We start from the raw sequence: 26,758 nt of genomic DNA, 5'->3' as shown, positions 1-26,758 counted from the left end.
CCTGGGCAAGAAACCATCTCCTGATGCCATTGTTGGAGACAGAATTTCTGGCTATAAGATCCTTTTTCTGACTCAATCTGGCTTGCTATTCTTGGTTAATCATCCCCATTTCTCTCAACGTTTCACTCCTCTGACTATAGTGGATAACATTTATTATCAGGAAAGACTTTTTTAAGTGATTCGGTTCCTCCAGCCGTCTCCCTCCTTATCCTAGCTAAACCCCCCCAACCCCCATTCCTATTGCCTTGTTTCACTAAGATTTTGCTAAACATTAGACACAGCAAGCACATGACCTCCAGTCTTCCAGTGTCTCGGAATAAACCGATATAAAAACATTCGATTGACGCGGCTGTAAGTTTTTCTAGGCTTGGAATTTAAGAGTCTTTAGTTCTTCAACTCTTAAAGACCTATAGCGCAAAATTTAAATTAAAAAAATTTTTAAATTAAAAAAAAAACCGCTCCCCCTTTTTAACCTTTAGCCCCGCCCATCGCCCCCCCCAGCCTCCACGCGAAACTCCGCAGGAAACCGGAGGGGGCGGGGCGGTGACGTCACGACGCCGGTGCGTCACGGAACGGCGGCGGCTGCGGCGCTGGCTGTGGCTGCGGCAGCGGCGGCATTTTAGTCGGCAGCGGCGGCGGTAGCGGGGCTGCTGCTCCTCCCAGCATCCCTGGCGCGGCCATTTCAGCCCCATCTTGGCTGAGGGGAGGGAGCTGCAGCCGCCGCTTCAGCAGTTTGAATTTCAGTTTCTCCAGAGCCTGCGAACCGGTCGCACCGAGGAGGAGCCGAAGAAGCTACCGCCGCTACCTCACACAGCCAGAGCGCCGCCGCTTGCCGGCCCGCCGGCCGCCGCCCCTCATTCTCTCAAGAGCCGCGAGGGGAGGCCGAGACCGCCGCCGCCGCCCGCCCGCGGGGGTGGCTCCCCCTGTAAGGGGAGGACCGAGCCGGCTTTCCCCTCCCCCGGAGCGGGTTTCCGCCAGAGACAGTCGACATGTCCCTGGGGCTGAGCTCCGGCTAGAGCCGGGGAGGGAGGGCCGCCCGGCCGCACCGAAGCTCCGCCGCCCGCCCGCGGCTCCCGGCTGAATCAGGAATCCCTGGCTCCGGACTCGCCACTCCTCCTTCTTCCCTTTCGGCGTCCGAGAGCCCGGAGCTGACGCCGGCACTGGCTCGAGGAGCGGGACAGCACCGCCCCTCACGCCGCCGCCTCCGCCTCCTCCCCTTCGCCCTCCCACTCCCACCCCCCAGCCTAGGCCTGCTGACCGCGCGGAGCGCCGAGCTGGACTGACCACGGCGGCCCGGAGACGCGAGGAGGAAGCAGCCGGCCCGCCCCTGGGATCGCGCTTTCGCCGCCACTGGGGGGATTGAATTGAGGTGCCGCGACTGCGGGAGGCGAGAAGGAAGGAGGAGCCGCCGCGCGAGTGAGACGGGGGCAGAGCCGAAGAGACCGACACGGAGAAGGAAACGGGAGGAGGATGTCTCGCGGAGCGGCCGACGCACAGATCAACCCGTGACTCTTACAGCGGCGGGCCTCAGACCCCAGCGCGGACGCGGACTTTGTCTTTGGGGGCCCTGCTCTGCCCTTCCTGGTTTCCGGCAAGATCGCAGAGGAGCCGGCGTGCCTCTCTGCCCTCCAGCCTTCCTCACCATGTCCAAGATGCCGGCCAAGAAGAAGAGTTGCTTCCAGATCACCAGTGTCACCACGGCCCAGGTGGCCACTAGCATCACCGAGGACACCGAGAGCCTGGACGATCCGGACGAGTCACGCACAGAGGACGTCTCCTCCGAGATATTCGACGTTTCTCGGGCCACGGATTACGGCCCCGAGGAGGTCTGCGAGCGCAGTTCCTCCGAAGAGACGCTCAACAATGTTGGGGATGCGGAGACTCCCGGTACCGTCTCCCCCAACCTCGTCCTGGACGGACAGCTGGCGGCCGCGGCGGCCACTCCCGCCAATGGAGGAGGAGCCGCTTCGGCCCGCAGCGTGGCTGGGGCGCTGGCCAGTACCCTAGCGGCGGCCGCCACCTCGGCCCCCTCCCCGGGGGCCCCCGGAGCACCCCCGGTCGCGGGCCCCTCCGCCGGGCCAGGGACTGCCGCCCCCTCGCAGCCCCCCACCACTTGTAGTTCCCGTTTCCGCGTGATCAAGCTGGACCACGGCAGCGGGGAGCCGTATAGACGGGGTCGATGGACGTGCATGGAATACTATGAGCGGGATTCCGACAGCAGCGTCCTGACGCGGTCCGGGGATTGCATTAGACACAGCAATACTTTTGATCAGACTGCGGATCGGGACAGCGGCCTGGGCGCCACCGGAGGGTCCGTGGTGGTGGTGGTGGCCTCCATGCCGGGGGCGCACGGACCCGACTCGGGAACTGACAGTTCCTTGACTGCTGTGTCACAGCTACCCCCGTCGGAGAAAATGAGCCAGCCCGCCCCGGCCCCGCCGCAGAGTTTTGGCGTTGGGCAGCCGCAGCCGCAGCCGCCGCCCGTAGGTGGGGCTGTGGCTCCGAGCTCGGCTCCGCTGCCGCCGTTCCCGGGAGCCGCGGCCGGGCCGCCGCAGATGATGGCAGCCCCGCCGCCCAGCCAGCCTCAGGGCGCCGCGCCTGGCTCCGTCCCCCCGGGGCCCAACGGACAGGGCCTGCCGCTGACGAATGTAACCCTGGCGCAGCCCGGCCTGGCCCTGCCTCCGCAGCCCGGCCCGGCCGTGGGCGCTTCTGCCGCGCCGCCGCCCCAGCAGTTCGCGTATCCCCAGGCTCAGATTCCGCCGGGCCATCTGCTGCCCGTCCAGCCCGCCGGCCAGAGTGAGTACCTGCAGCCGCACGTGGCCGGCCTGCAGCCGCCCAGCCCGGCGCAGCCCTCGTCCGCGGGCGCCGGAGCGGGCCCCGCCGCGTCGGCCGGCCTCCCCGCGGGCCCCGGCCAGAACGCCTCCTCCACGGGCGCGCAGATTATGGGCGCGGCCTCCCTGCCTGGCGAAGCCGTGGCCCCGGGGCCGGGCCCCGCGCAGGGCGGACCGGCCGCCGCCGGTCAGCCGGCCGGAGTGCCCCCGGCTGCCGTGGGAGGCGCGGCGCAGTCGGGCCTGGTTCCCGCCGGGGCCGGGCAGCCGCAGCCCGCGCCTCCGCCGCAGATGGGCGGCAGCGGCACGCCATCGGCAGTGCCCGGCGGCCCTCACGCCGTGGTGCCCGGAGTTCCGAACGTGCCTGCAGCCGCGCCCGCTCCCAGCGTGCCTAGTGTGTCTACCACTTCTGTTACTATGCCAAATGTACCCGCGCCCTTGGCCCAGGCGCAGCAGCTGAGCAGCCATCCTCCGGTCAGCAGGAGCGGCAGCATCATCCAGCACGTGGGGCTGCCCTTAGCGCCAGGCACGGCCAGTGCACCGACGAGTCTACCGCAGTCTGACCTAAGCCAGTTTCAGACTCAGACCCAGCCTTTAGTCGGGCAAGTTGACGATACTAGAAGAAAATCCGAACCCCTACCTCAACCACCACTTTCTCTCATTGCTGAAACTAAGCCTGTTGTGAAGCCTCCTGTTGCAGATGCCCTGGCAAACCCCCTTCAGTTAACACCTATGAACAGTCTCTCCACCTCTGTATTCAGCATAGCTATTCCTGTTGATGGTGATGAAGACAGGTATGGAAATTTTATTTGAAATATTTGATGGGAATGCTTGACCGGACATTGTAGTTTAGGATGCAACTGTGGGAGATTCTTTTCTCAATTTGAGGCTCTTAATGTTTCTAAATATAAAAGTTAGTTTGTGTTTAGTAAAATTGATTCATCGGTTCTTGAAAAGACATTAATTTTAGATTACTGATGTTAAAAAAGATGTGTAAGGAGAGAATTGGTGTCACAGTTGTTTAGAAGCACTAAATTGGATAGGAATGCAACATCGTTGATTCAAAAGGGCGGATTTTAGTTTAATCCTCTCAATTTAGAAGTGGTGGCTAGTAGGTTATGCCGTGTAGGGTTGTCCCTTTATTAGATATCAATCACACTTGAACACTTAATGGCAGAGTGTTTTGTCAGTGTGAGTTTTGAGACTGAGAGATAAAATTAAACATTTCCCATTCTGGAAAACCAGAAAGCCCTCTAGTAGAGAAAGAACCACGTAAGGTATCTCCTCCAGTGTATCCGGAAAGGCTGGAGAGATAATGGTGAAATGTCAAATCCGGCTTTGAAGATCGTATCTTCTTCAGCCCTTTAATAAAAGAGGATAGACGGTCAGGAGGCTTCCCAGTGACTTCTTTAAGATGCTTTTTTAATTTTTTTTAAAGCAAAAAGTGTATTGGAAAGATGTTCTTATCTTACATCAATCTTTTTACTACAGGCAAGGGAGGTAGGAGACTGTTGACAGTAGTGAAAACTGTAGTTCTTGAAATAAGAGTAATTTTATAGTAAAAGTATAAATGTTAACAATTGGCTCCCTGTATTTAGGGGGGATGCTTTTAAATAGTTTAAGGGAAAATTGGTGTATTGCTATACCAATTCCAGTACAGTTGATGTTTGGTTATGGTTTAATGAGGATTTTAAGTGGTTTTGAGGAAATGTCACATGAAAATTTGATGTAGTGTGTATAATACAAATGTTTAAAAACTGACTTATTACCAGATATTACATTTAAAAATTACAGAGAAAGTTTCAGGTACTTTACAGTTAGAAATTTATTTTCTGAGGTTTTTGTTTTGAGAGAGGTTAATTTTAGATGTGTTGAAAGAGCAGAACTATTTTTATAGATTTCTTGAATAATTAGTATGTAGACTACAATGAGAGCTGTTAAAGCTTTTTCTTCCTATTTTCTTCTGAGTTCCTTCACATTCTTTTCTTTTTCATTTCGAATTAGCCTTGTATTTTTGTTATATACTTCTGTTGGTTTGAAAAATGCTCACTGAAATTCATCTTCTTTGCCTTTTGTAATTCAAAGTTCATCTTTTTTTTGTAGGTGACTTGCTTGTGGGGAGTCTTTCTTCCATTTGAGAACTCTTAGAGAGTACCACGTGTCCATGAGTGAGCTCAGCTAGCTAGTCATGGAGAAATTTTATATGGATGGGACTACCAAGTAAAGACACTGATTCCACAAGCCACTCAAAAATCCCTCTTTACATTTTCTGCCATATTTCACTTTTCACACGTAGGGACACACCTGAAATGCCACTTGAGTTTATTTGTTCACCTTTGGTAATAGTCAACATGGTAATAGTCAACAGGCATCTTCCCTTTTCTAGCTGCCAGAAGCCAGTTTTTTGTGATGGGTTGGTAAATAACCATTTGCTTACTACCTCTCTGTTCCTGTTGTACACTGTATCTCTTCAAGAAATGATGACTGGTTTTCTCAACCCCTCACTACCCCAAAAACACATGCACACCTATGAATGAAGGATGTATTTTCTCTCCTCTTCACACCTCTCAGTTTACAGCATTTGTAATTACATTCCCCAGAACTTTTTGGTGACGATATGGTATGAAGCAGAGAGATCTGTTGATAAATGGAAACTCTGGGATGTATTCTTTAGGGTATGACCTCAAAGATGCATTTATTTCTTCTCTTACTTTATTAAAAGAGTTGAATTTCAAGAATCTCATTTCCAAATTTGTGACTATTTGAACTACAGATACTACTGTATCAGTGTTCTTATCAATTGTAACAGTTAATCCAGTGCAGGGGTTTTCATGTGTGTATAGTCCTATTTTAAATGTGGCGCTTCCCTCCCCCACCCAGTCTTTTAAAATCTTCATTGCTTATCAAATGTGCATTTCTAATTTTTGTTATAACCTTTTCATTGGTTTCTAATTTAACATTACAGTTTCCAAGTTGTAATCTTACACATTTGACTGTTTTTGTCACTGGACCAACACACCTGGTGAAGGAATAAATCCATTAAGTAGAAATCGTTTTGGGGTCTTTTTAAATTTGTTTTTTAATGGAAAGCCTTTGTAAAAGAGAGGGCATTTTTAAAGTTGTATTCTTGAAATTAAGTAACAGTTTTTCCAGGCGTATGTTTAAATTACTGAGATGACTATTTTTGAGGAGATAGTACTAACAAAATCATGATTTTAATGTGATTTTAGGTTGCCTTCTTAAATTAAAATCTTCATACAATTTTATTTGCAGTCATTCAGATGTAAAATAAAGCATATTGGAGTGAGAGGTCTTGAGTAATTATTAATAGGGTGACAAATTTCAGATCCTTAGAAAATATTTGTAAAAAAAGATGTTTGCCTTTTAAAAAACCATTAAGACATTAGTAAACACAGTCTATTTCGTTGAGAAAAGGAAGGAAAATGGAAGATTAACAAAAAGATCAGGTGGTTTAAGTTGATATATTAAGCACTCTATCTTGTGATTTTGTTTCCGTTACTTAATACAAGGATCTGTATTGGCTCATTCTGAGACCATTTATTTTAAAGAATCAGACCTTATATACTATCATACCTTTAAAAGGGCTGATGATTGTGTATACAAAATAAGAAAAGTGTTAAATTTCTGAGTTAACATTGCCGATTGACCATATGGTATTAATTAGCATGAAGTTATATATCATTCTAGTTTATGGTCAGTTGTTGAGATTCTTCAAATTGATTTTGTGTAAACTGGAGGATATAATAATGGTTGAAGATATAGTTCATAAAAAAATGCATAGACACTTTTACAGTGAACGTTACAAAATTTGTTTAAACTACCTACACGCTTAACAGACTCCTATTTGGTAAATAGGGGGAGGTGCAAAATATTACTGGCCCTTTTGGAAAAGGAACACGGTACAGATCATTTTCCATAGATAGCTGACCAATGTGAACTCTGTAGGCCACATGCCAGGAACGCTTATGAATGGCTGCAATTGTGAACTGTCAACTGCAACCAAAAGACTGTTAAAAACCTGATTGTAAGGATCCTCTAGTGGCAGATATCTTTATATCTTGTTAATAGTTTTATTTGTGTAGTTTGCTAATGACTGCTGATAAAATAATATAAATTGTGAGTGTTAAGTGGTGTGTCCTGGTATGTGCTATAAATATAGATTGTGTTTGTACACTTCATATATATATCTATATAGACATATGTATGAGATATACATATATACACACTTCTTTTAATGGAGTTTTTTTTCTTTTAACTTGACGTTTAAGAGAGGATTATGTAAATGTATATCAGGAGGCAGAACTGTCACTCTTACTTTGTTTCAAAAATCTATAGGGAACTTCTTAGAACTCTGAAAAAGTCTTACTGCATTTAGTCTTTAAAAATGAAAGCTCCTTAACTTGAATCTGTATTTTTTTGGGAGCTTATGATTCTTTATCAGTATTGAAGTGTGGAGGTAATTTTGTCTTGCAGCTTTACAGTTGATGCTTAAATCACACGCCAGGTACCATCTTAGGCCTATCTAAGTAAGTAAGGATTTTGTAATCAAAGTGTAGTATCTCCTGTGTATGAGTGACATCATTATTTAGTATAAAAATGATACTGATGCATTCATCAGAGTGCCATGTTGATATGCTTTAGTCATAAACCTGGCTCTAAGTTAAGGAAATTATCATAGATTTCCAGAAAGGCCGATGATCCAAAAGAGCCTGAAATTCCTAAAACCAAGAGTTGTATAAGTGGGAGCATGGCCTTTTTTATTCACAGTGATACACCTTTGTTTAAAATTTTGTGTGAACTAAATTGTATAGGCTGAACATTGGTTAACTTTTTAGAAAATATAAGGGTTTTTATGTGTGTGGATAAGACACACTCCAAGTAACTAATTTATTAATACTGTCTTTTTCTTGTAAGGGCTGGAGGGTATCTTGAACTAAACTGCCTTTATGAGAAGTCATTTTTGTTTTTTCACAGTATTGGTAGTGGGATATATGCTTTCTCCTTTATGAGAATAAATATAATACCAATCTATTCTTTGAGAATTCTGATAGCACTAATTTGGAAATGATAAAACATGATACTGGATTTATGGATCTGGTACTTGGTAATTTAGAATAGAGTTTAGTCTTTCTCAGCACCGAAGGAGGTTGGAAGCAGTCATGCTCTATAGAGTCCTCTAGTAACAAAGAGCAGCCCCACCAGTCAGATGGTAAAGAAACCAGTGAATCTCTTCCCTGAGGAATGGTTGATAGGGGAGTGTAAAAGGATCTTGACTTTTCTCTCCCGAACTGGTAGAAGCTGGGGGGTTGTGGGAGTCGGGAGTAATGGCAGGTAACCAACACAGAAGTAAAGGTAGTGAAATGACATGAAATATGGTCTCAGAAGGAATAGGAACACGTGCTACTAGTGAGGAATAGTGGTCTAATTCCTTCTTTTAATAATTGTTTTAGACCAGTATGTATTTCCTCTTCCAAACAGATACTGTTTATTTCTTAATTGCATTACTCTCGAAATACAAGAGAGGCTTTACAAAAACAGGTATGTCTGGTTAAATGTAGCCTGAACCATGATGTTTCTAAGTAATTTTTTATTAATGGGAAGAGCAGATTTTTAATAAATCTTAATTGATGACAGTATTTAAGGGGTCTGTGTAGCGAATTTCCTGAATTGGAATAAATCCTTTAAGTTTGTTTTTTCTTTATACTAAACCAGTAGACTTGTGATTTGAAGCTGTTCTTTTAAATGGTGTAATACGAATTACCGCATCACAAAGAATATGCATGCCTGAATCATTGGTATAATTTAGGCCTTTCCCACAGCAATTCTGTTGGGTTTTTTTGGCTGCATTGGGTCTTCGTTGCTGCGCTGGGGCCCTCTCCAGCTGCTGCGAGCAGAGGCCACTCCTCACCACGGTGCGCCGCGGTGGCCTGTCCTGTCGCGGAACACGGGCTCCAGGTGAGCGGGCCTCAGCAGTTGCGACACACGGACTCAGTAGCTGTGGCCTGAGGGCTCCAGAGCGCAGCCTCAGCAGCTGTGGCGCACGGGCCTAGCTGCTCCGCAGCATGTGCAATCCTCCCAGGCCAGGGCTCGAACCCGCGTCCCCTGCATTGGCAGGCGGACTCCCAACCACTGCACCACCAGGGAAGCCCTCCCACAGCAATTCTTGAACATACCAGATTGAGATTACTCAATATTTTATATTCTTAATCTGGCATTGCTTAGGGTAAAAACTGGGACTCCTCCATAAAGATTTAGGAACAGTAACCAATTTGTATCATTCCTATACATCATTAGGTGACTTTCATAATATAATGTATACACTTCAAATTTGGCTGGTAATATTAAAGGTATATTGATTATCTGCTTTACCTCTAAAAAGTATGTGCATAATTTCTACTTTTAAATCAGGTGAATTCAATTTCATATATGCTACTCTGGATTGCTTATCTCTCAAATTTAAAGCCCCAAATCAGATTAAAGTGTTTAGTTTTATATCTTTGTACTCAAGCTACCCTTTGTTAAAAAGAATGAACTCACATTCTTTAAGTTGTACATTTATATATGACAGTTATGTGAAAATTCTGTAGATGATTGAGTTAATAATTTTAATAGTGTTCACCTCGGACATAGACGATTAGTAAATGTCTTGATAACTTATGCTCATCAGAGTAGGCAAGACAAATAAGTGAAGTCTGAATGTTAAATTACTTAAAGCCTCCTTTCCTATAAGCTCTCACTATAATTTGACTAAGGAGTATTGACGTATAGAGGAGAAACTACGATTAATGTGTCAATTATTATAAATAATGCTGGTGTGTTTTAAATGTTCTTTGTAAAGGTTTAGGCTATCCATCTTCATTATTACACAAGTAAATTGTTTAATCTGTGCATGAAGGATACCCAAAACAAAGTTTAAGGCCGACTAATTTCTTAGGTAGAATTAGAATTCAGTTTTACTAACAGGTTTTGTAAGTTAAACCAAAACAAATCCATGTTATATGGTCTACCTAACTTTTGAAAACAAAACAAAAGCAAAAAAAGGAGAGGGGGCTCCTGATCAAATAAATCAATAGTGTGTTTAATTATGTACTATAGCATATCATATGAGTAACCATTATAGACAATGGAGTCAGGCATGCCTGGGCTGAAATTCAACTGTGCCGCATACTTGAGACATTTGACCTTGAGCTAGTTATTTAGCCCTTTAAGCCTTGTTTTCCTGTGTGAAAAATGGGGATAATACCTACCTTGGAGAGTTTGAGAGGATTAAATGAGGTATGCAAGTGATTTGTGAACAATCATGCATAACCTAAAAGAGTATGTATGGCAAACATACATCACAGAAACATCAATGTTTCAGTGTCTACACTGTTTTCCCAGATCAACTCTTGACATGCTACAAACCATACCAAGAGTGTTTAGTTTTTTTTTTTTTTTTTTTTTTTAAAGATTTATTGATTGATTGATTGATTGATTGCTATGTTGGGTTTTCGTTTCTGTGCTAGGGCTTTCTCTAGTTGCGGCAAGCGGGGGCCACTCTTCATCGCGGTGCGCGGGCCTCTCACTATCGTGGCCTCTCTTGTCGCGGAGCACAGGCTCCAGACGCGCAGGCTCAGTAGTTGTGGCTCACGGGCCCAGTTGCTCCGCGGCATGTGGGATCCTCCCAGACCAGGGCTCGAACCCGTGTCCCCTGCATTAGCAGGCAGATTCTCAACCACTGCGCCACCAGGGAAGCCCGAGTGTTTAGTTTTGATCCAAAAATGTAATTGGATGGCATGGATATAATCAGAGAAAAGGAGACATTGTTTCAGGCCAGAAAACTCATGATGTAGTTAAGTGGTACAGCAAATTGTGTTCTAATCCTGACTCTTCCACCATTTAGCTGATTTCTTTGGTCAAGTCATTTAGCTTTCTTGGTTTTCCTCATTGGTAAAATTAGAATTTGAGCCTTTGGTCAGATTTTAAGATTCCCTGAGTATGAGTCCATACATAGACATGTTTCATGAGAGAGCTGCCAACTTAAACCTTCCTCTTGGCCAAACCCTTTTCCTGCCCCCAGACTATTGTGTGACAAAAAATGAAGTTTGCAAATACTCCTTACGAAGGTTGAATGCCCAGGAAAACATTTCAAGTGGCAATATGTGAATCATTCAACTTTCTTTGTGGTTTCTGAGTAGTAAGTACTGGGATACAGATATAAAACTATCCTTCCCTCCAAGATCTCAGGCTATATGAAAATAATTACGATTTGAAGTTGCATACTTTGATATACGTTACAGGCTGTGATGGAGTAAATTTAAGTTATTAATGGGGGCAATTTAGGACATCAGGTCAGATTTGTGTGGGGAGGAAGTAGTTAGACTGATTTCTGTTTAAAATTAACTTACTCTCTGCATAGGCAATACATTTATACAGTTCAAAATTCAAAATATATGAATATAAATTGAAAGCCATTCTGCTACCTCTGTCCTCCAGCCACCCAATTTCTGTCCTCAGAAGCAACCCATTATTACTTTTGCTTTCTTCTGAAGCTAACTCTAGAGTTGAATCTTAAGAGTCATTCAGATTAGGTCACTGATGAGAGAAGCAGATGATTTTCCAAGTAGAAGGAGAAGGCAGTTTTGTGTAACAATATGGAAGAGTGAGAATATGTCAGATTTGGAACATGATGTGATTAATTTGACAGTAATCAGAGCGAAGGGTTTAAATGTCACGGAGAGAAATGGAAATTTTTATCATTTAAGTCTATGGTTGCTGTTAAGGTGTTTCTTGAAGCTTTTATTGTTAAAGTAGTATGTATCTTGGAACCGTTTCAATACGCTTTTTAGTGATTATTGTATTTTTAATTAAAATCTTGTGGTAAAGTTGTGTATAAGGAAATCCTGGGGGAGCTCTGAATCCCAGAGGTGGAATTCTCCAATGGGATGTACTAAATAGCTTGGTATACCTGGCTCTAAGTTTATGAATTCTGTTTGCCTTAAGTGTTCTGTTTGCCTCAGTAGTACCTTAATAATGATGAAGTATTTGGTATACGTTAAGATACTGTACCAAAAGTTGATCTTTATACAGCATATTTGGAAATCATAACCCTATGTTAAACACAGACCAGGCTTAATTGTTTCAGACCGTATGTATACATAATCTCATTTTATTTTTTCAGTAACTGTAATGAGTGTTTTTCTCCCGTTTTTTATGGATTAAGGAAACTGAGGCACTGAGGATTTGAGTCACACAGCTATTAAGTCACACAAGGCCTAAGGTCAGATTCAGGCCTTCTGACTCCAAAGCCAGTGCTCTTGGATATTCCCGGAGTTAGTTTTGTTTTATTACTTTCCTGACTGTAAGATAGGATGCAGGAAAAGCTTCTGTTGCCCTGATCTGTTGTGTTGTAACCCTTTACCTAAAGGATATTTTTTAAATCATTTAAAATCCGTAGATGATAATGTTGGAGATGGCCCTTGTTGTTCCTCGGCTTACTGTATTTCCCTGGTTTCTATTTAGAGATTTCTGAAGTTGAGTTTTGACATAAGAGAAGGAGAAGGTATTTGCTGAGGAGAGGGCTCATGTACCTCATTCCTTAAGCTTCAACAGTTTTTTAGCTTAGTTTTGAGGTAGAATATATACGTATGTTTTTCCTCGCTATTATAGTTAGTTACCCTACACAGATAGTATCTTAGTTTAGCAGGTAGACATGTGTCACATTTAAGTTACTTTCTCATGTACTACTTTCATGTACTTGGTGATTATCATGACAGACTGTTCAGTATATAAAGTCAGAGAGAAAAGAAGTATTTTGTTCGTTGGTTTTGAAAATTTTCTACAAATAGGAAAACAGTGTTTTAGGTGAGTCTTCCTAAGAAGTGCTTGATTGGCTTTAGTTTAGTAGCTTACATTGACATCAAACATGTTGTTAGAGAACTCTTTTCAAATTTTAAATTTTATTTCTTGAGCAGAAGAGAATTTGTGACCAAAGCTGCATAAAATTCAATATTTCTAACACATTTTTAATATCATTTGCCTCTTGGTGCCTTCAGATTTCATAGACTGTAAACTTGAAATTATCCCCATTAACAGTGTTTTCCATGAACTCTTAATTTCCTCAATTTTATGCCATTCCAAAACAGAGAAGTCTTTGATGATCAGGCCCTTCAGTATTTACAGATGGCTCTTTTGAAGTTCTTGATCAACTGGGTTTCACAAACGTGACTCCTTTAATCTGTGCTGCTAATCAATGTTTTGAGGCTAATTGTTGCTATTTGCGAAAAATCAGTTTATGGATAACATCCCAGTATTCCAGAAATGAAAAATTTCATATCTTATAATAAGACTATCTAAATGTTTATCCTTGGAATCTCAAATATTTAAAATTTTTTATACTACATAGATTGTATAACTCCATATGGCTTATTCATTTTGAATATATATGTAAAAAGGAATTGTTAACTGCCAGCTTTTGCAACCTAAGTGTATTTGTTGACATGCTTTAAAGACTTTAAGTCCGTTTATAGCACTGTATTTTATTTCACAGTTATTTTTCTCACCCCCAAGATACATGACTAACTGCAGATATGTTCTCTTTTCACTTCTACATTTGACCTATGAGAAACATTTCGTTATTAGTATCTATGCTGTAAAAATTCTGGAGTTTCATAACTAAAGTCATTTGACTTTATTTAAAACCAATTTATTTGGCATTTGAATTTGATTCAAATTAAATATATATGTATATATTTTTCCAAAATCAGGGGATCTGAAGTTCTTCTAAAGAATATCTACCTTAAAAATATATTGTAAATGTTCTTTAATGAATTTTGAATTCTAGACTTGCAGAATAACTTCCAAGTTTACTCTTTCTTATTTTCTTGTATTTACTACCTTCCTCTTTGTGTCACTCTGTTTATTTTAAACCCAAAGTCTCCAAACAGACCTGTGTGAATAGCAGACTTATTCCCATATGGTCTTGGGTGAGCCTGGTAAAAAAGCCAAATTGAGTTTTCGGTTGGTTTAGTTGGCTTTCATTTAATTCGGCAGACTGATTTTCTAAGTACAGTGAAAAAAGGGGGCCTGGCAAATATATCTTGAGAGGATACAAGCTGTTAAATAAACCGTAGTTAGCAACCTCTTAATTCTTTCTTGATATTAGTAGGTCCAATCAGTGCCTTTAATTGCCTTAGACCTAGTCAGGAGAAAAGTAGAGAAACAGTTAAAAGAACAGAAAGGAGTTGAAGTAGGGGAAGCAAAAAGAAGTACACACACTGAAGACTCCTAATTAATCAAACAGTTGCTTTGGTGACATACTGGCATCTAGTGTCTATCTGCCTTTCCCAGATTTGGATCATCTAAAAGATACCCTACTGGTTAAAATTTAAAATGCCTTCTAGTAAATATTTTTTTTTACAATTCAGTAGATTAATATATGTCTTCTTAAAATTTTATTTATTTATTTATTTTTGGCTGCGTTGGATCTTCGTTGCTGCATGCAGGCTTTCTCTAGTTGTGGCGAGCGGGGGCTACTCTTTGTTGCGGAGCACAGGCTCTAGGCATGCAGGCTTCAGTAGTTGTGGTGCACGGGCTTAGTTGCTCCGTGGCATGTGGGATCTTCCCAGACCAGGGCTCGAACCCGTGTCCCCTGCATTGGCAGGCAGATTCTTAACCACTGCGCCACCAGGGAAGTCCCCAGTATGTGTCTTTTAAGTTTTGTTTTGTTTGTTTATGTATTTATTTATTTTTGGCTGTGTTGTGTCTTCATTGCTGTGCGCGGGCTTTGTCTAGTTGCGGCGAGCCGGGGCTACTCTTCATTGCGGTGCATGGCCTTCTCATTGCAGTGTCTTCTCTTGTTGCTGAGCACGGTCTCTAGGCGCGTGGGCTTCAGTAGTTGAACTCGGGCTCAGTAGTTGTGGCTCGTGGGCTCTAGAGCGCAGGCTCAGTAGTTGTGGCGCACGGGCTTAGTTGCTCCGCAGCATGTGGGATCTTCCCGGACCAGGGCTCAAACCCGTGTCCCCTGCATTGGCAGGCGGATTCTTAACCACTGCACCACCAGGGAAGTCCTGATAATATATGTCTTGATGTCCTATGAGTTTTGAAATCATGGAATTCTATTGAGTGAGTATTTTATTTGATGATCATTGATACTTCATTGCTATTCCAGTTGAAGTTGGAAATAGTTTTCTTATTGTACTAATAATACTGCAGACTCTCCTAAGGCACTAGTTAGGGTCTCAGAATTGCCATGTTGTATCTGAACCTCATTTTGACGATAAAGATAATAACTGTCATTTATTGAGCATTGACTAAATGCCAGGAGCACTAGTTACCTATTACCCTGCAAGGCTAGATGGTAATATCACCATTTAACTGATGGAGACAGACCTAGAGAGGTTAAAATTTAACTCTGTTATATGCCTAGCATAGTGGTTTAAGAGCATAAACCCTGGGACCAGATTGCCACTTAACTAGCTCTGTGACATTGGGCAAGTTACTTCTGTCTGACCCAGTTTCCTTATCTGTGAGATGGGAATAATAATAGCACCTAGCTCTTAGGGCTGTTGTAGTATTGAGTTAATAAATGTAAAGCACTTAGAATAGTGTCTGGTATATAATAAGCACTTATATTCTTAGCTTGCTACTGTTATTCTGCTACAGCACCAGTCAGGAATTTTAGAAGTGATGTGGCAAGTTTTTGTTGACTCCCTATTGTATGGGTTGGGAGTGGCGGAGACCATGGAAATATGCTGAGGTGGAGACAGAACTGTTAGAGAGCAGATTTGTCAAAAGGTTAGTCTCCTGAGAACTTCTGAGATGTGAGGTGAAACCAGCATGCTGAGAGCTTGCCCCATTAAGATTCTATAGTTATAGCCCTAGGGAATGTGTCTCCAGGGAAGAGTAGAAATGGATGGTGGTAATGGTGTATAAGCTCTTACCCCTTAAAGGGGCACTGTACAAATGCAAGAAGTTAGAAGGCGGCCCTGCAATTGCAGCAGCATTTTTTGCCTTAACCCAGAGAAACCACCCATAAATAAATGAATTCTGAAGGTGGAAATTGTGTCAAGTCCAACCCAGAAAAGGACTCATTGGTCACCATCAAATCCTGTCAAATAGGTCCTATGAAGAATTTTCATATCATGAAGCTATTGTTTAACTAATTTTACATGAATCCTGTACCTGAGAACAGCTTTGTTAAACTGTTAAATGTGTAGGGATTTATAAAGGCATCTGATACAGAGTAGTTGTTGATTTAGGCTATGAACTGGTCACATTCGTATGTATGTAAATGTATATACACACACACAACTGGGTGCTAGTTATTAGTATTTCATTTTATCTGTATTACACCTTTTTTTTAGAACTGTGATCCTGAATCGTTGTTAGGGTCTGCTGGATTTTGTCCAGTTTTTAAATTTCTTTCGAAATGTTTTTAATCAAGCTTATGTGGGTTTTTTTTTCTTTTTATTAAAGCAGTTGCATTGTATTAGAAATCTAAAATCTTTTTTTTTAATTTTTTGGGAAATGAGTTTATTTTTTTAATTTTTATTGGAGTATAGTTGCTTTACAATGTTGTGTTAGTTTCTACTGTACAGCCAAGTGAATCAGCTATACATGTACATATGTCCCCTCTTTTTTGGATTTCCTTCCTGTTTTGGTCACCACAGAGCATTGAGTAGAGTTCCCTGTGCCATACAGTAGGTTCTCATTAGTTTTCCATCTTTTTTTGAAAAGTAGTGATTTTACTGTACTTTCTCAACTGCATTTCTTTCCATTTGATTCTTGGATCTCACAGGAATCCTTCAACTGCTTTCTTCCAAGCGTTCCATTTGAACACGATTCAGGAATCAAAGAACCTCTGGGATAGGTATGAATACTTTCATATGGAATGCATACATGCAAAAGTGTATGCATGAACTGCTTTGCACTGTAATGGTTTCTCATCATTAAAACTGATCTTTATTATTTTAGGAGGGGGGAAAATCACATGGTATCTAGCATGGGACAAAGCAGCAAAATAAACCAAAAGGACAAACTATATTTTAAATAGAATATAGACATACTTTCCTTTTTACTGCACTTAAAAGTGTATTTTTTGAAGGACTTTTTCTATTGGATTTTATTACATGAAATATCCCCTTACCCATGTGTATTTAATGTAAAAACATATTTTATAAAATAAACTACCTACAGTTATTTTACTTTTGTGCCATTTTATGTGATTTCTCTGTAAAAGCCGTAGTGACTCAAAGCAAAATGTTATTTCATATTAAGAAATTGGAGGAGGGAAAAGACTAAGGTATCAAAGTAGTAGTCATTGTTTAATTCTCGGCAAGAAAATTTAACCTTAGGCTTGTTTGCTAGAATTCACCAGATCTGCATTACTGTTTTATAAACCCCTAAAACAGTTTGTTTTCTCACAGAAATGTTGTATAAATTTTATTTTTAACTTTTTAAAATATAGACTGAAGTCTTGGAGTTCATGTATGGCAACAGATACTTTGGTTTATCTTTCTGCTTAATACACATTTTAAGTAGTATATGCTCTGTTCACTTATTTTGCTGAATATTATTAGCACTCCATCATTCTGTGTCTAATTAATAGAAGTTGAGTGCAAACAATGTTTTTAAAACTCACACAAAGCTTTGTTAGATTCTTTTAACTCTGCCTGGCAGCGCATTTGTGTCCTTTGGCATATTTTGGATAACACTCCTGGACTCAACTGCATCTCTTTCATTAGAATAGAGTATTGCTATGTGCATGTACATGTCATGTGAAGACATGGTCTACATTGCTCAGAAATGATAACAGTGTTTTAATTCCTAGGCTTGATTTACTGTATCACTCAAGAAATTTTCTAACAAACTGTCTTTTTGGTGATGTGTTCCTTACTTAACTTAAAAATGTTTTTAAATGGTTACTTGTAGAACAAGAAGTTTTAAAATGTATAGTGCTATGTTTATAAATTCAATTTTTAAATTGTATAGCTGTAGCAATATAAAGTGAGACATAAATGTAAATTGTGGCATGAAACAAGCATGAAGTTTTAATCATTCAAATGGCTTACCAGATGTAGCCAGGGTGAGTACTTTGGGGTGTACTTTATACTTTTCCCTTAGAAAAAGGAAAAATAGCACTCTTTAGAAATGTTATAAAATAGTTTTTAGATATATGGTAATTTATTTCAAATAGCTAACTTTCATGAGCTACCATGACATCAATATGAATAATACCTATTATTTTCATCAAAACAATGTAGAAAGTTTTGAGCTTTATTTTTTATAATTTGGATCTAATTAAAAGATTTCTTTTCATTATAAAGCAGCCGTAGAAGTTGCCTGCTCATCATTTGTTACAGCTAAATACTCCTTATCTGTTTTCTTTTTTAGATACCAGAAACGTTTAAGGTATCAGAAATCAGGCAAGCTGCTTTATCTATAGTTTCTCATGGGTTGAAAATATTTTCTCTTCTCCTTGGAGCCTCTTGTCCAGAACCAAAGAATTTTAACAGATACTTGGATACTTGTCTATAGTGTGTTAGTTAGCCAAAATATAATCAGAACTTATATTCTATATCAGCCATTCTTCACTGTAAGTTGGCATGTTGGTACCAAGGTGACAAGCCCAACGCAGTAGAAACTGACTAGTGGCTTCCTTTTAACTTTTCAACTAACTTAATTAATTTTCAGTTGAGAATAGCAGTAGTGGCTGGCCTTTTTAGTTCTAACCATCTACAACTTCAGTTGGCAGGTATCTGCAAACTTTTTAATAGGTTATGAGCTAATAAAGTATTGTGGGACTGTTTATTCTTTTTCTTCACAGACAGGGTTTGAAGATTAATGTGTGTTAAGCTTTGAAAAATATCTCACCAAGCTGCCTTGTTCATTTTTGACTATTATAAATTTAAGATTTTTTTAATATTATTAATAATTTGGCAATTATCAGTATTTTTCAAGGATGATTCCATTAAATAGAACCATTCAGAGATTTAAGGGACTATAAATTCCTTACACTATCTACTTAAGAGGTATAAATTTGCCTATCAATGTGGATATATACCATATTTCAGGCTCCTGTTTATGAAATCTTAGAAATCATTTTCAGTAGGGGCAGCTTTTAAGCCCTGTGCCAATTTTTATTAAACCTGCCCTAGATAGCTGAAGATTCTTGGTTTTTGCCTTACTTGAAAGACTGGTATCTTTTTTTCCCAGAATTCTTTCAGCAGACTATCTTTTAATCAAAATATAAGTAACTAATATACCTTCCTCACATTGACTTAGAGCTCTCTAATGGCCCCTTTGTTTTCTCCACTATTTAAATTAGAGTTAGCAAGTTGAGAAGCTTTCCCTCAGTCTGCTTCTGCCTATTTTTAGATATTCTCTCTTTCCATTGGTACCCAATGTTTTATTCAGTTATTATACTAAAGTCGAAGCTCCTGTCAAGCCTTCCTTGCCCTTTTCCTGTAGGTGCCATCATTTTCTGTCTTCCGCATTTGTCATTTGCAGAGTCATCAGGGAATCAGTCAGCTGAAATCATCACCAAATATAAGAATAATAGATACTGATAGCTAAAATAATACAGGGAGCCCAGATTATTTGCATTGACTGTTTATTAAAATGAATAATGTAGCTTTCTGGAGATTATTTTACTCTCCAGAAAGCTTTTAAGCCCTGTGTCAATTTTTAGTGATAGCCTAGCCTATTGGCATTTCAGAATAGTAACTTGAAAATTTGACTTCCTGTTTTTTCTTCTTAAAAAACAGCTTTCCAGACTTTATCATTATTGGCATTACTTTGTTAAATCGACAGAGTTAGTTTAGAAACCTATCCTGATGATCACTGGGGAGCAGGCTCTCATTGGGAGTCCTTTGTCTGTAAAAGCTAAGGGTAAGAATTTATAGCAAACAACTTTACCCTCTTGTAAATATCAGGTCAGTAAGGTAAAGGAGTACTAGAGGGAAGAAACTTTACCTCAGGTAGACTAAAGGAAGAAATCAGGTAGCTTGTAAGGATTTATCCTTATTGATAAACACTTAAAAGTGTTTCTGCCTCAATGAAGAAAATACTTAAATGTACTTAACAAATGAGAGTAACAGTTGCTAGGTGCGCCATCCCCTTGAGTCAGCTTGTCCTTCCTCATGATAGCACCAATGTTTAAAGAGAAATGAATAAGGAAAGTAGTACACATGAATTATTAACTTAAAATGAATGTCTGAGTAAGTTTATGTCTTTTTCTGGATACTTGATGATTTCAGTTAAATTAAGTCTTTATAGTGATTACTTACATCTATTTACATCTAGTTTCACAATTGTTGCATTATAATGTTCTTGTTAAATAACCTCAAGTATTTTGTGTTAGAAAAGGCATCCAATATTTCCTGTCATTGTGAGATTTCATTTTTGAAGTTAGGAGTAAATCAGAACTAAACTACTCCTATGACACAATTTGTTTGTTTCACTCATACTCCAGGAAGCTTGGATACATCATTAACACCCACTTGTTAACCCAGATGGTAAAAACTCAGGTTTCAGAATTTGGATAATCTAGTTTTTGAATGCTCGGTGCTAATGACTTTTTAAAAATCTTTTTATTGAAGTATATTTTGTATCAGAAAAGTCCACCATTCATAAATGTACAGCTCAAACTGAACACATCTGCGTGACTAGCACCCAGATCAAGATACAGTAGTATAAACTCTTCATGACCCCTTCGTGCCCCCTTCCTATTATTTCCCTCCTCTATCTTAACTTGCAGTAAGTGGAATCATACACTATGTATTTTGTGTCTGTCCTCTTTTATCCAGTATTATGTTTGAGGTTCATCTATATGTTTCTGCATAGTGGATCTGAACTACATAATTTTAAAGAATCACCATGGTGGGTTACTTGTTAGAGATTGTTACTGGTTAAATGTTCTCTCCTAATAATTATACTCTAAGTACCTTGAGGATATAGGCCCAAACTGTTATGTAACCACACCAAATATATTTCCTAATAATTTGTACCTAGTAGTTACATAATTTATTATCTGATTATATTTTGACCAATTTCAGTTAAGGGTATCTAGTAGAGGATAATCAGAGATGCTAAAAATTAGAGGAAAAGTTTTTAATTGCCTGTCATCTTTTTAGGACTGGATCTCAGATTTAGATGAAAACCTAAGAACATGCTTATAAAATGTTCAGATGACGTTAAAGCAGGAAGTCATAGCTATTATTGGATGATAGCATTTGTGAATTTAACAGTCTAAAGTATGTGCAGCAGTTGAGAAAGTGAAAGAACGTGTATGTAAATTCAGGGAGGTTGAAACTTCAGTTGAATAGGTAGAGTAAAAAGTACCTAGATACTAGTTGGCTGCATTTTATAGTAATTGGTTAGCAAGTGACAAGCCTGCCACAAAAGCTAATGTAATTTGAGGCAATATTTATCTAACTAGAATGAATAGGAAAAGATGGTGACAGACCTATTGTACTCCATTTCTATAGGATAGTTACTCTAAATACAAAGCTAACTAGAAAATCTTCTTTCTTTATATTCCACCTGGACAGCCAGGTGGGTGTTTCAACAGACAGGCTTGAGCTTACTTTCTGAAAGGAGATGGGCCCCCAGGGAAATAGTCTTGCCAATCACTAGAAATAATAAAGCTGTCATCCTATTAATCAGGAATGTTTGACTTCGAGGTTTAGAGCCAATTACTTTCAAAATCCCTACCTTGTGGAGTTTTATTGCCCCACCACTTAAATCTAAAGGAAAAACGAAAAGAGGTAAGAAAAGTTTTGAAATTGATCTGCTTTACTTCTGTTTTGTCTTTGTTGCCCATGATTTTCGGAAAACCTCAAAGAGCTGTGAATTTGCTTAAGGAATGGAAGGCTAACAAACTATTCTCTATTAGGAAAGAATTCCCATGTCAGAGACAATTAAGTGGTGACCACAAATTGGGAAACCAATGATTGGTTAGAATTTGGTCATGCAGAGTGAAAGGACTGAGGGAAAAGGCACCTTCCAGTTAGAGGAAATACTGTGAACCACTGTGGAAGTACAGGGCATATGTGATAAGGATGGTTAAATTTGATTGGTGCATAAAACATTTGAAGACAACAGAGAAGAAACGGTGGATTGCATAGAGATCAAAGATATTAGAAAGGTAATGAAGGCCTGAATTAGGCAATGGAGATGAGGAAAGAATGGTTATCAGAAGGTTAGAATTAAAGAATTTTGCTACTGATTGGATATGATAGGGAAGCAGTCAAATTTGACTCCAACATGTCAGACCTAATTGAGGGAATGGTGGTACCATTAGGAAGTATTAGTGAAATCTTTGGTTTGGGAAGGAGAAAATAGTGATGAGATTTTGTTTTGAGTCGAAGAGCCAGTGGAAAGTCAAGGTGGAAGTAAATACTCAGGGTACAGCTTTAGCTGCAGACTTGCAGCTTGGTAGAGAAGTTAAGGCTAGAAGAGATCGAAGAATCTTTTATTTATTTGTTTCTTTGTTTATGTTATTATTATTTTATTTTAGAGTTCAAGCTTTAGGAAAGGCTAACATTTCCTAGGAACAGAGTAGGGAAAAAGGGTCAAGCCAGGACCTTGGGCAGCACTACCTATATTGAGAGAACAACAGAAACTTTGAAGAAGATAAGTGGTCTTAGAGACTAGAAGATTCTAAGAATATTATTTCCTAACCAAAAAGAAGGGAAAATCTTTGAATCTCTGATTTGAAAAAATTTTAAATTTTCAATAATCTTACCAAGTTCAACATTTGTTAACATTTAGTCATACTTGCTTTATCATCCTAACATATTATTTAGGAACCATTTAAGAGTAACTTGCAGATGGCATGCCTATTAACCCCAAAATACTTTAACATATGTTTCCTATTATGTAAAAAATAGTATAATTACCAAATTCAGATTTGTTAGACTATTATCTAATACGTAACATACAGTTCATATTCACATTTTTGCCAGTTGTCCCAATAATGTCATTCATGACCATTTTTTACCTGATCCAAGAGCCTAAACAAGAGCACATATTACATTTAATTATGAAACACCTGTCTTTTTTCCTACTGTCTTATATAAATAAATAAGTACTTCACTTCTATTAGCCTCCTTTAAGATTGTTTAAATATTCACCAGAAAAGAAAGTGCTAATGTTCTGGATGAAATACTGGGAAAAAATGCATCTGCTTAACTAATCTGTATTATAGGGGCTGGGGAGAAGAGAGAGGAAAGGGAGTACTGCCTAAAATCCAGCTAAAACAACTACTGGGATTAGAGAAATTTTTAAGAGGAGTCTTTTATTTCTCAAAGTTTAGTAGGGGGTGGCAAGAGAAGAACATGTGGATATTAATGTGGGTATATCCCTTAGAACAGAAATTGAGGTGTATTCTTGTACTAGTTTTTTCTGTACTGTGATTTTTATACATATGTATTAAATTGGGATTTTAATTATCTTGAGTTGAGAAAAAGTAGTGTAATTTGAAGACATTTTTACTCACCACTTGGGTTCACAAAGTATGTGACTGCTATCCTTTATGGTCTGTTGTATCCTCCTAGTTTTATTGTGATAGTTGCCTAAGGTGGATTGTCTGCTGCCAGATTTTTAACCATAGATCTGTATCTCATTGTTTGAAGTGGTGTTTCAGTGGATCCTAAGCATTTCTTCTCCTCTTAGCTTTTCTGTGGCTAGCTGAAATGGGACACCTGACATGCTGATATTATTTTCAGCACATGACTGGGCTTCAGAATTGGTGATGAGAAATTATTAACTGCTCATCCACTGTTACATGCTTCTGTTCATGTGCTTACCACCTTCTTCTTTAGTTAGTAAATTTTCTCTACATAAGTCACCACAGCCTACCTACTCTGAGAGGTCTTGATAATTATTTTCAGGATGAAATTTGAGAAACAATTAAAAAACGCGGAAATAGTTGGTAAGGTCTCTGTTATTGTTGTATTTTAACTTTTCACCAGATGGGTTTTAAGTAAACCAAGCCTTTGAACAGAACAGAAACGTGTGTGTATAATTTGCTAAACCCATCTTATTTTTTTCCTGAAGAATCTAGAACGCTGTAGCAAAGCTTTTTAAGAAAAAACTCTTACTGAACTTGTTCAGATGAGAAGGAAATTTAAATATAGCCTGAAATTATTGAACCAGAACAAACATATAACATCTGTTTGGGGGTTTTTTCCATTCTAGTTCTTCAACAATTTAAAAGTATGAACTCATACCTCTTCTATGTATTTAAACCTGCAGATAGTTTTGGCAGCCTATTGAGAAGAAAGAAATACTAAGTGGAATTATTTTAATGTTTTGTTTTCATTAATATTTGGGTTGGTAGGTACTTAGATGAGAGAAATCACTGACTATTCTAGCTGACATTCTTTGTGTGTGTGCGTGCACTTGTACTAATATTCTAAATCACGCAAATCAGGAAATGTATTAGATTTTTGTGATGGATATAGAGCATTTAAATGCATTTGCTTACCAGAAATTAGCTTCTGTGTTTAGACTTCACTTGACAACTTCTAAAATATTTTCCACATTTGACAAGTAAATTTAAATAGGTGGTAATAATTTAGAATGTGTATTCATTGATAAATATCCTCAAGAAATAGCATTTTTATGCTGTTTTGTTTCCTGGTTATTGTCAAAGTTTGAAGATCCTTGGTTATAAATACTAAAAAATTTGGAAGGTGCTCATTGTATTTTTTTCGGTTTTTAATTGTGATATTTGGCCCAGAAATAGTGGTGCTGTAACCTGTGTCCTGGAAGCCAAAAACATCTTCCTATTAATACATGTCTACTAGTGGTAATATCAAGATAAAGAAGGTATTCTCTTTCTAGACCTACACACTGTTAGAAGGAGAACAGGAAGGGAAAAAGAGTTATTGTGTCTGACTAATCCCACTCATGTTCACAGTGACTATTAACCATTAATCTTCAGAAAATTTCTGTCTTTATTTACAGCAGCTGTTTCTTAGATATTGCTAACTTAGTCCAGAAAATGTTGCTAAATGTATGTCTGGGATGGTCATAACATAGTTTGTTTCAAGAAATTAGACGTTAACTCTTAGGCGTAACACGTGATGATATTTTAAATTTTAAGAACAGTTATATTTCTTTTATGTTAATTGTTATTAACAAGAGCTCAAAGTCAAATATATAGCTCTGTGTTAACAAAGCCTGCAGGACCTTATTGCATATATTTGAGTAACACACAACTTGCTTCCGCTTACTTTGTTTTTCCATTTTTATCTTCTCCCACCCCCAATTTCAATTTCCTTTTTTTTGGTATCCTCTCTATAAGCTGTTTCTACTCCTTTTGAAAGAAAGAAGAGTATGAATCATTTGTGAATAAACATGATCTGTTAAAAATATCTATCACTATCTTGTTAGAGCTCTTTTTCAAAGCTGCATTAATGAAATTCTTGCATATCTTCCACCAGTAGGTGCATTTGATACAATACATAAAATGCTAAACATCTTTTTTTTAAGTTTTTAACATAACTGATCATTGTCTTAAATTATATCTTGGCTCAACCACAGGTACAAGTTTCCTATAATTGTGTATGTCTTTTTATATGTGAGTTTCTTGGAACACTGTGTGTCAGTGTTCTTATTCTGTTAGGTACGTTTGGGCTAATTTTTCTCCATAAGTTTATCTTTGATATTTCTAGCCTCATTTCTCCAATACATATGGAAAGACTATATGTAATTATCAGGGGCATGCAGGGGCTCCATTTTCCCCTTTTCACCATTAAAAAATAAGCATTTCTGACCTTCACAGAAGCAAGCATTGATCTATATAATGTCTAAGAATTCTCAACAGTGTAGCAAACTTTTTAGAGAAATGTGGTTTACACATTTGGTACAAAAGTGTAAACTTTGTACCAAAAGAAGCTAAGCACATTCATTCAAATAGCAAGTTCCTTTAGGAACTCTTAGGTATAGGTTGGTCTGATTTCACATATCAGTTTTCAAATAATGACTTGGAAATTGCAAGTCATCTACCTCTTTGCCCCTGTGCTCACTCTTTTGTTCTATTAATATAAGTTTGCCATAAAATAAGCTAAATAATGGTAAACTTAAGCCTAGTTCTTACTGGACTATACTATAAGAACTTTCAATAGCACATTCTCAGTTAAATGGGGTTTTTTTTCCTCGGCAATTAAAGAAGAATGAAATGATATCTATAGGAAATGTTCAAGATTTGTTTTTGATAGCAATCTTGCCAGAGATTGAAGATTATGATTTATATAGTAGAACAGCTTTCTAAATAAATATTCATTTTTAGGAGAATTCTAATTTTAAGTTAAATTTTAAAGGATATCTAATTAATCTTAACTCTGTTACTCATCCACATGCACTTCAGTTACTCAGTTTTATTTCAGATTTTTAATAAGGATTTCCTACATGTTGGAATTTAGTGATTGAAACTCTTCAGTTGTGAGCCTTTTACTCGGTAACAGCTAATTTTGAAAATGCATGCTCGGGAAAAATTTGGTACAGAAGTTTTACATACTTTCAGTGTATACAGGTCTTACGTCCTAAATTTCCTATACATTTGTATGGTGCACACACCCTTAAAATTATCTTTTTTATAAGCTTCACAGTAAAATAACTAAGTCTGCTTTATATGGCTGGTTTAATTCTGTCTTCCAAAGATTTTTTTTTCCAGGCATTTATCATAACAGTGCGTGTTGTTGGCAGGTCCTTTAACAAAGGACCGAGTAGTCTGCCTTTTAAATGACCAGTTCATCAAAGCCTTAGAGACAAGCAAATTACCAGCATTACTGATAGATATATCTCAGGAAGCATTTACTTTGCTAAATAAGTATTGTATCTTCTCATGAGACTTGTCCCTCAAAAGAGTAAATCATTAAAGTAACTTCTTTTGTTTTTTAAATTATGGTAGTATTTTGGTT

The 26,758-nt window shown here is 39.2% G+C and overlaps 1 protein-coding gene across 1 annotated transcript in view; it reads left to right on the top strand.

The window, feature by feature from the left end:
• The first annotated feature begins 622 nt into the window (after positions 1-622).
• TSC22D2 (TSC22 domain family member 2) overlaps positions 623-26,758 on the top strand; it is a 49,709-nt gene continuing 23,573 nt past the window's right edge. Inside the window, exon 1 of the mRNA XM_061194562.1 lies at positions 623-3,622. Within this exon, the coding sequence (XP_061050545.1) occupies positions 1,644-3,622 (1,979 nt within the window). The 5' untranslated portion in view covers positions 623-1,643. The remainder of the gene's footprint in view (positions 3,623-26,758) is intronic.

The sequence above is a fragment of the Eubalaena glacialis genome, chromosome 6 (assembly GCF_028564815.1).
Source record: "Eubalaena glacialis isolate mEubGla1 chromosome 6, mEubGla1.1.hap2.+ XY, whole genome shotgun sequence".
NCBI classification, from domain to species: domain Eukaryota; kingdom Metazoa; phylum Chordata; class Mammalia; order Artiodactyla; family Balaenidae; genus Eubalaena; species Eubalaena glacialis.
Note: the sequence above shows the minus strand (reverse complement) of the source record. Positions and strands in the feature narration are given on the sequence as shown.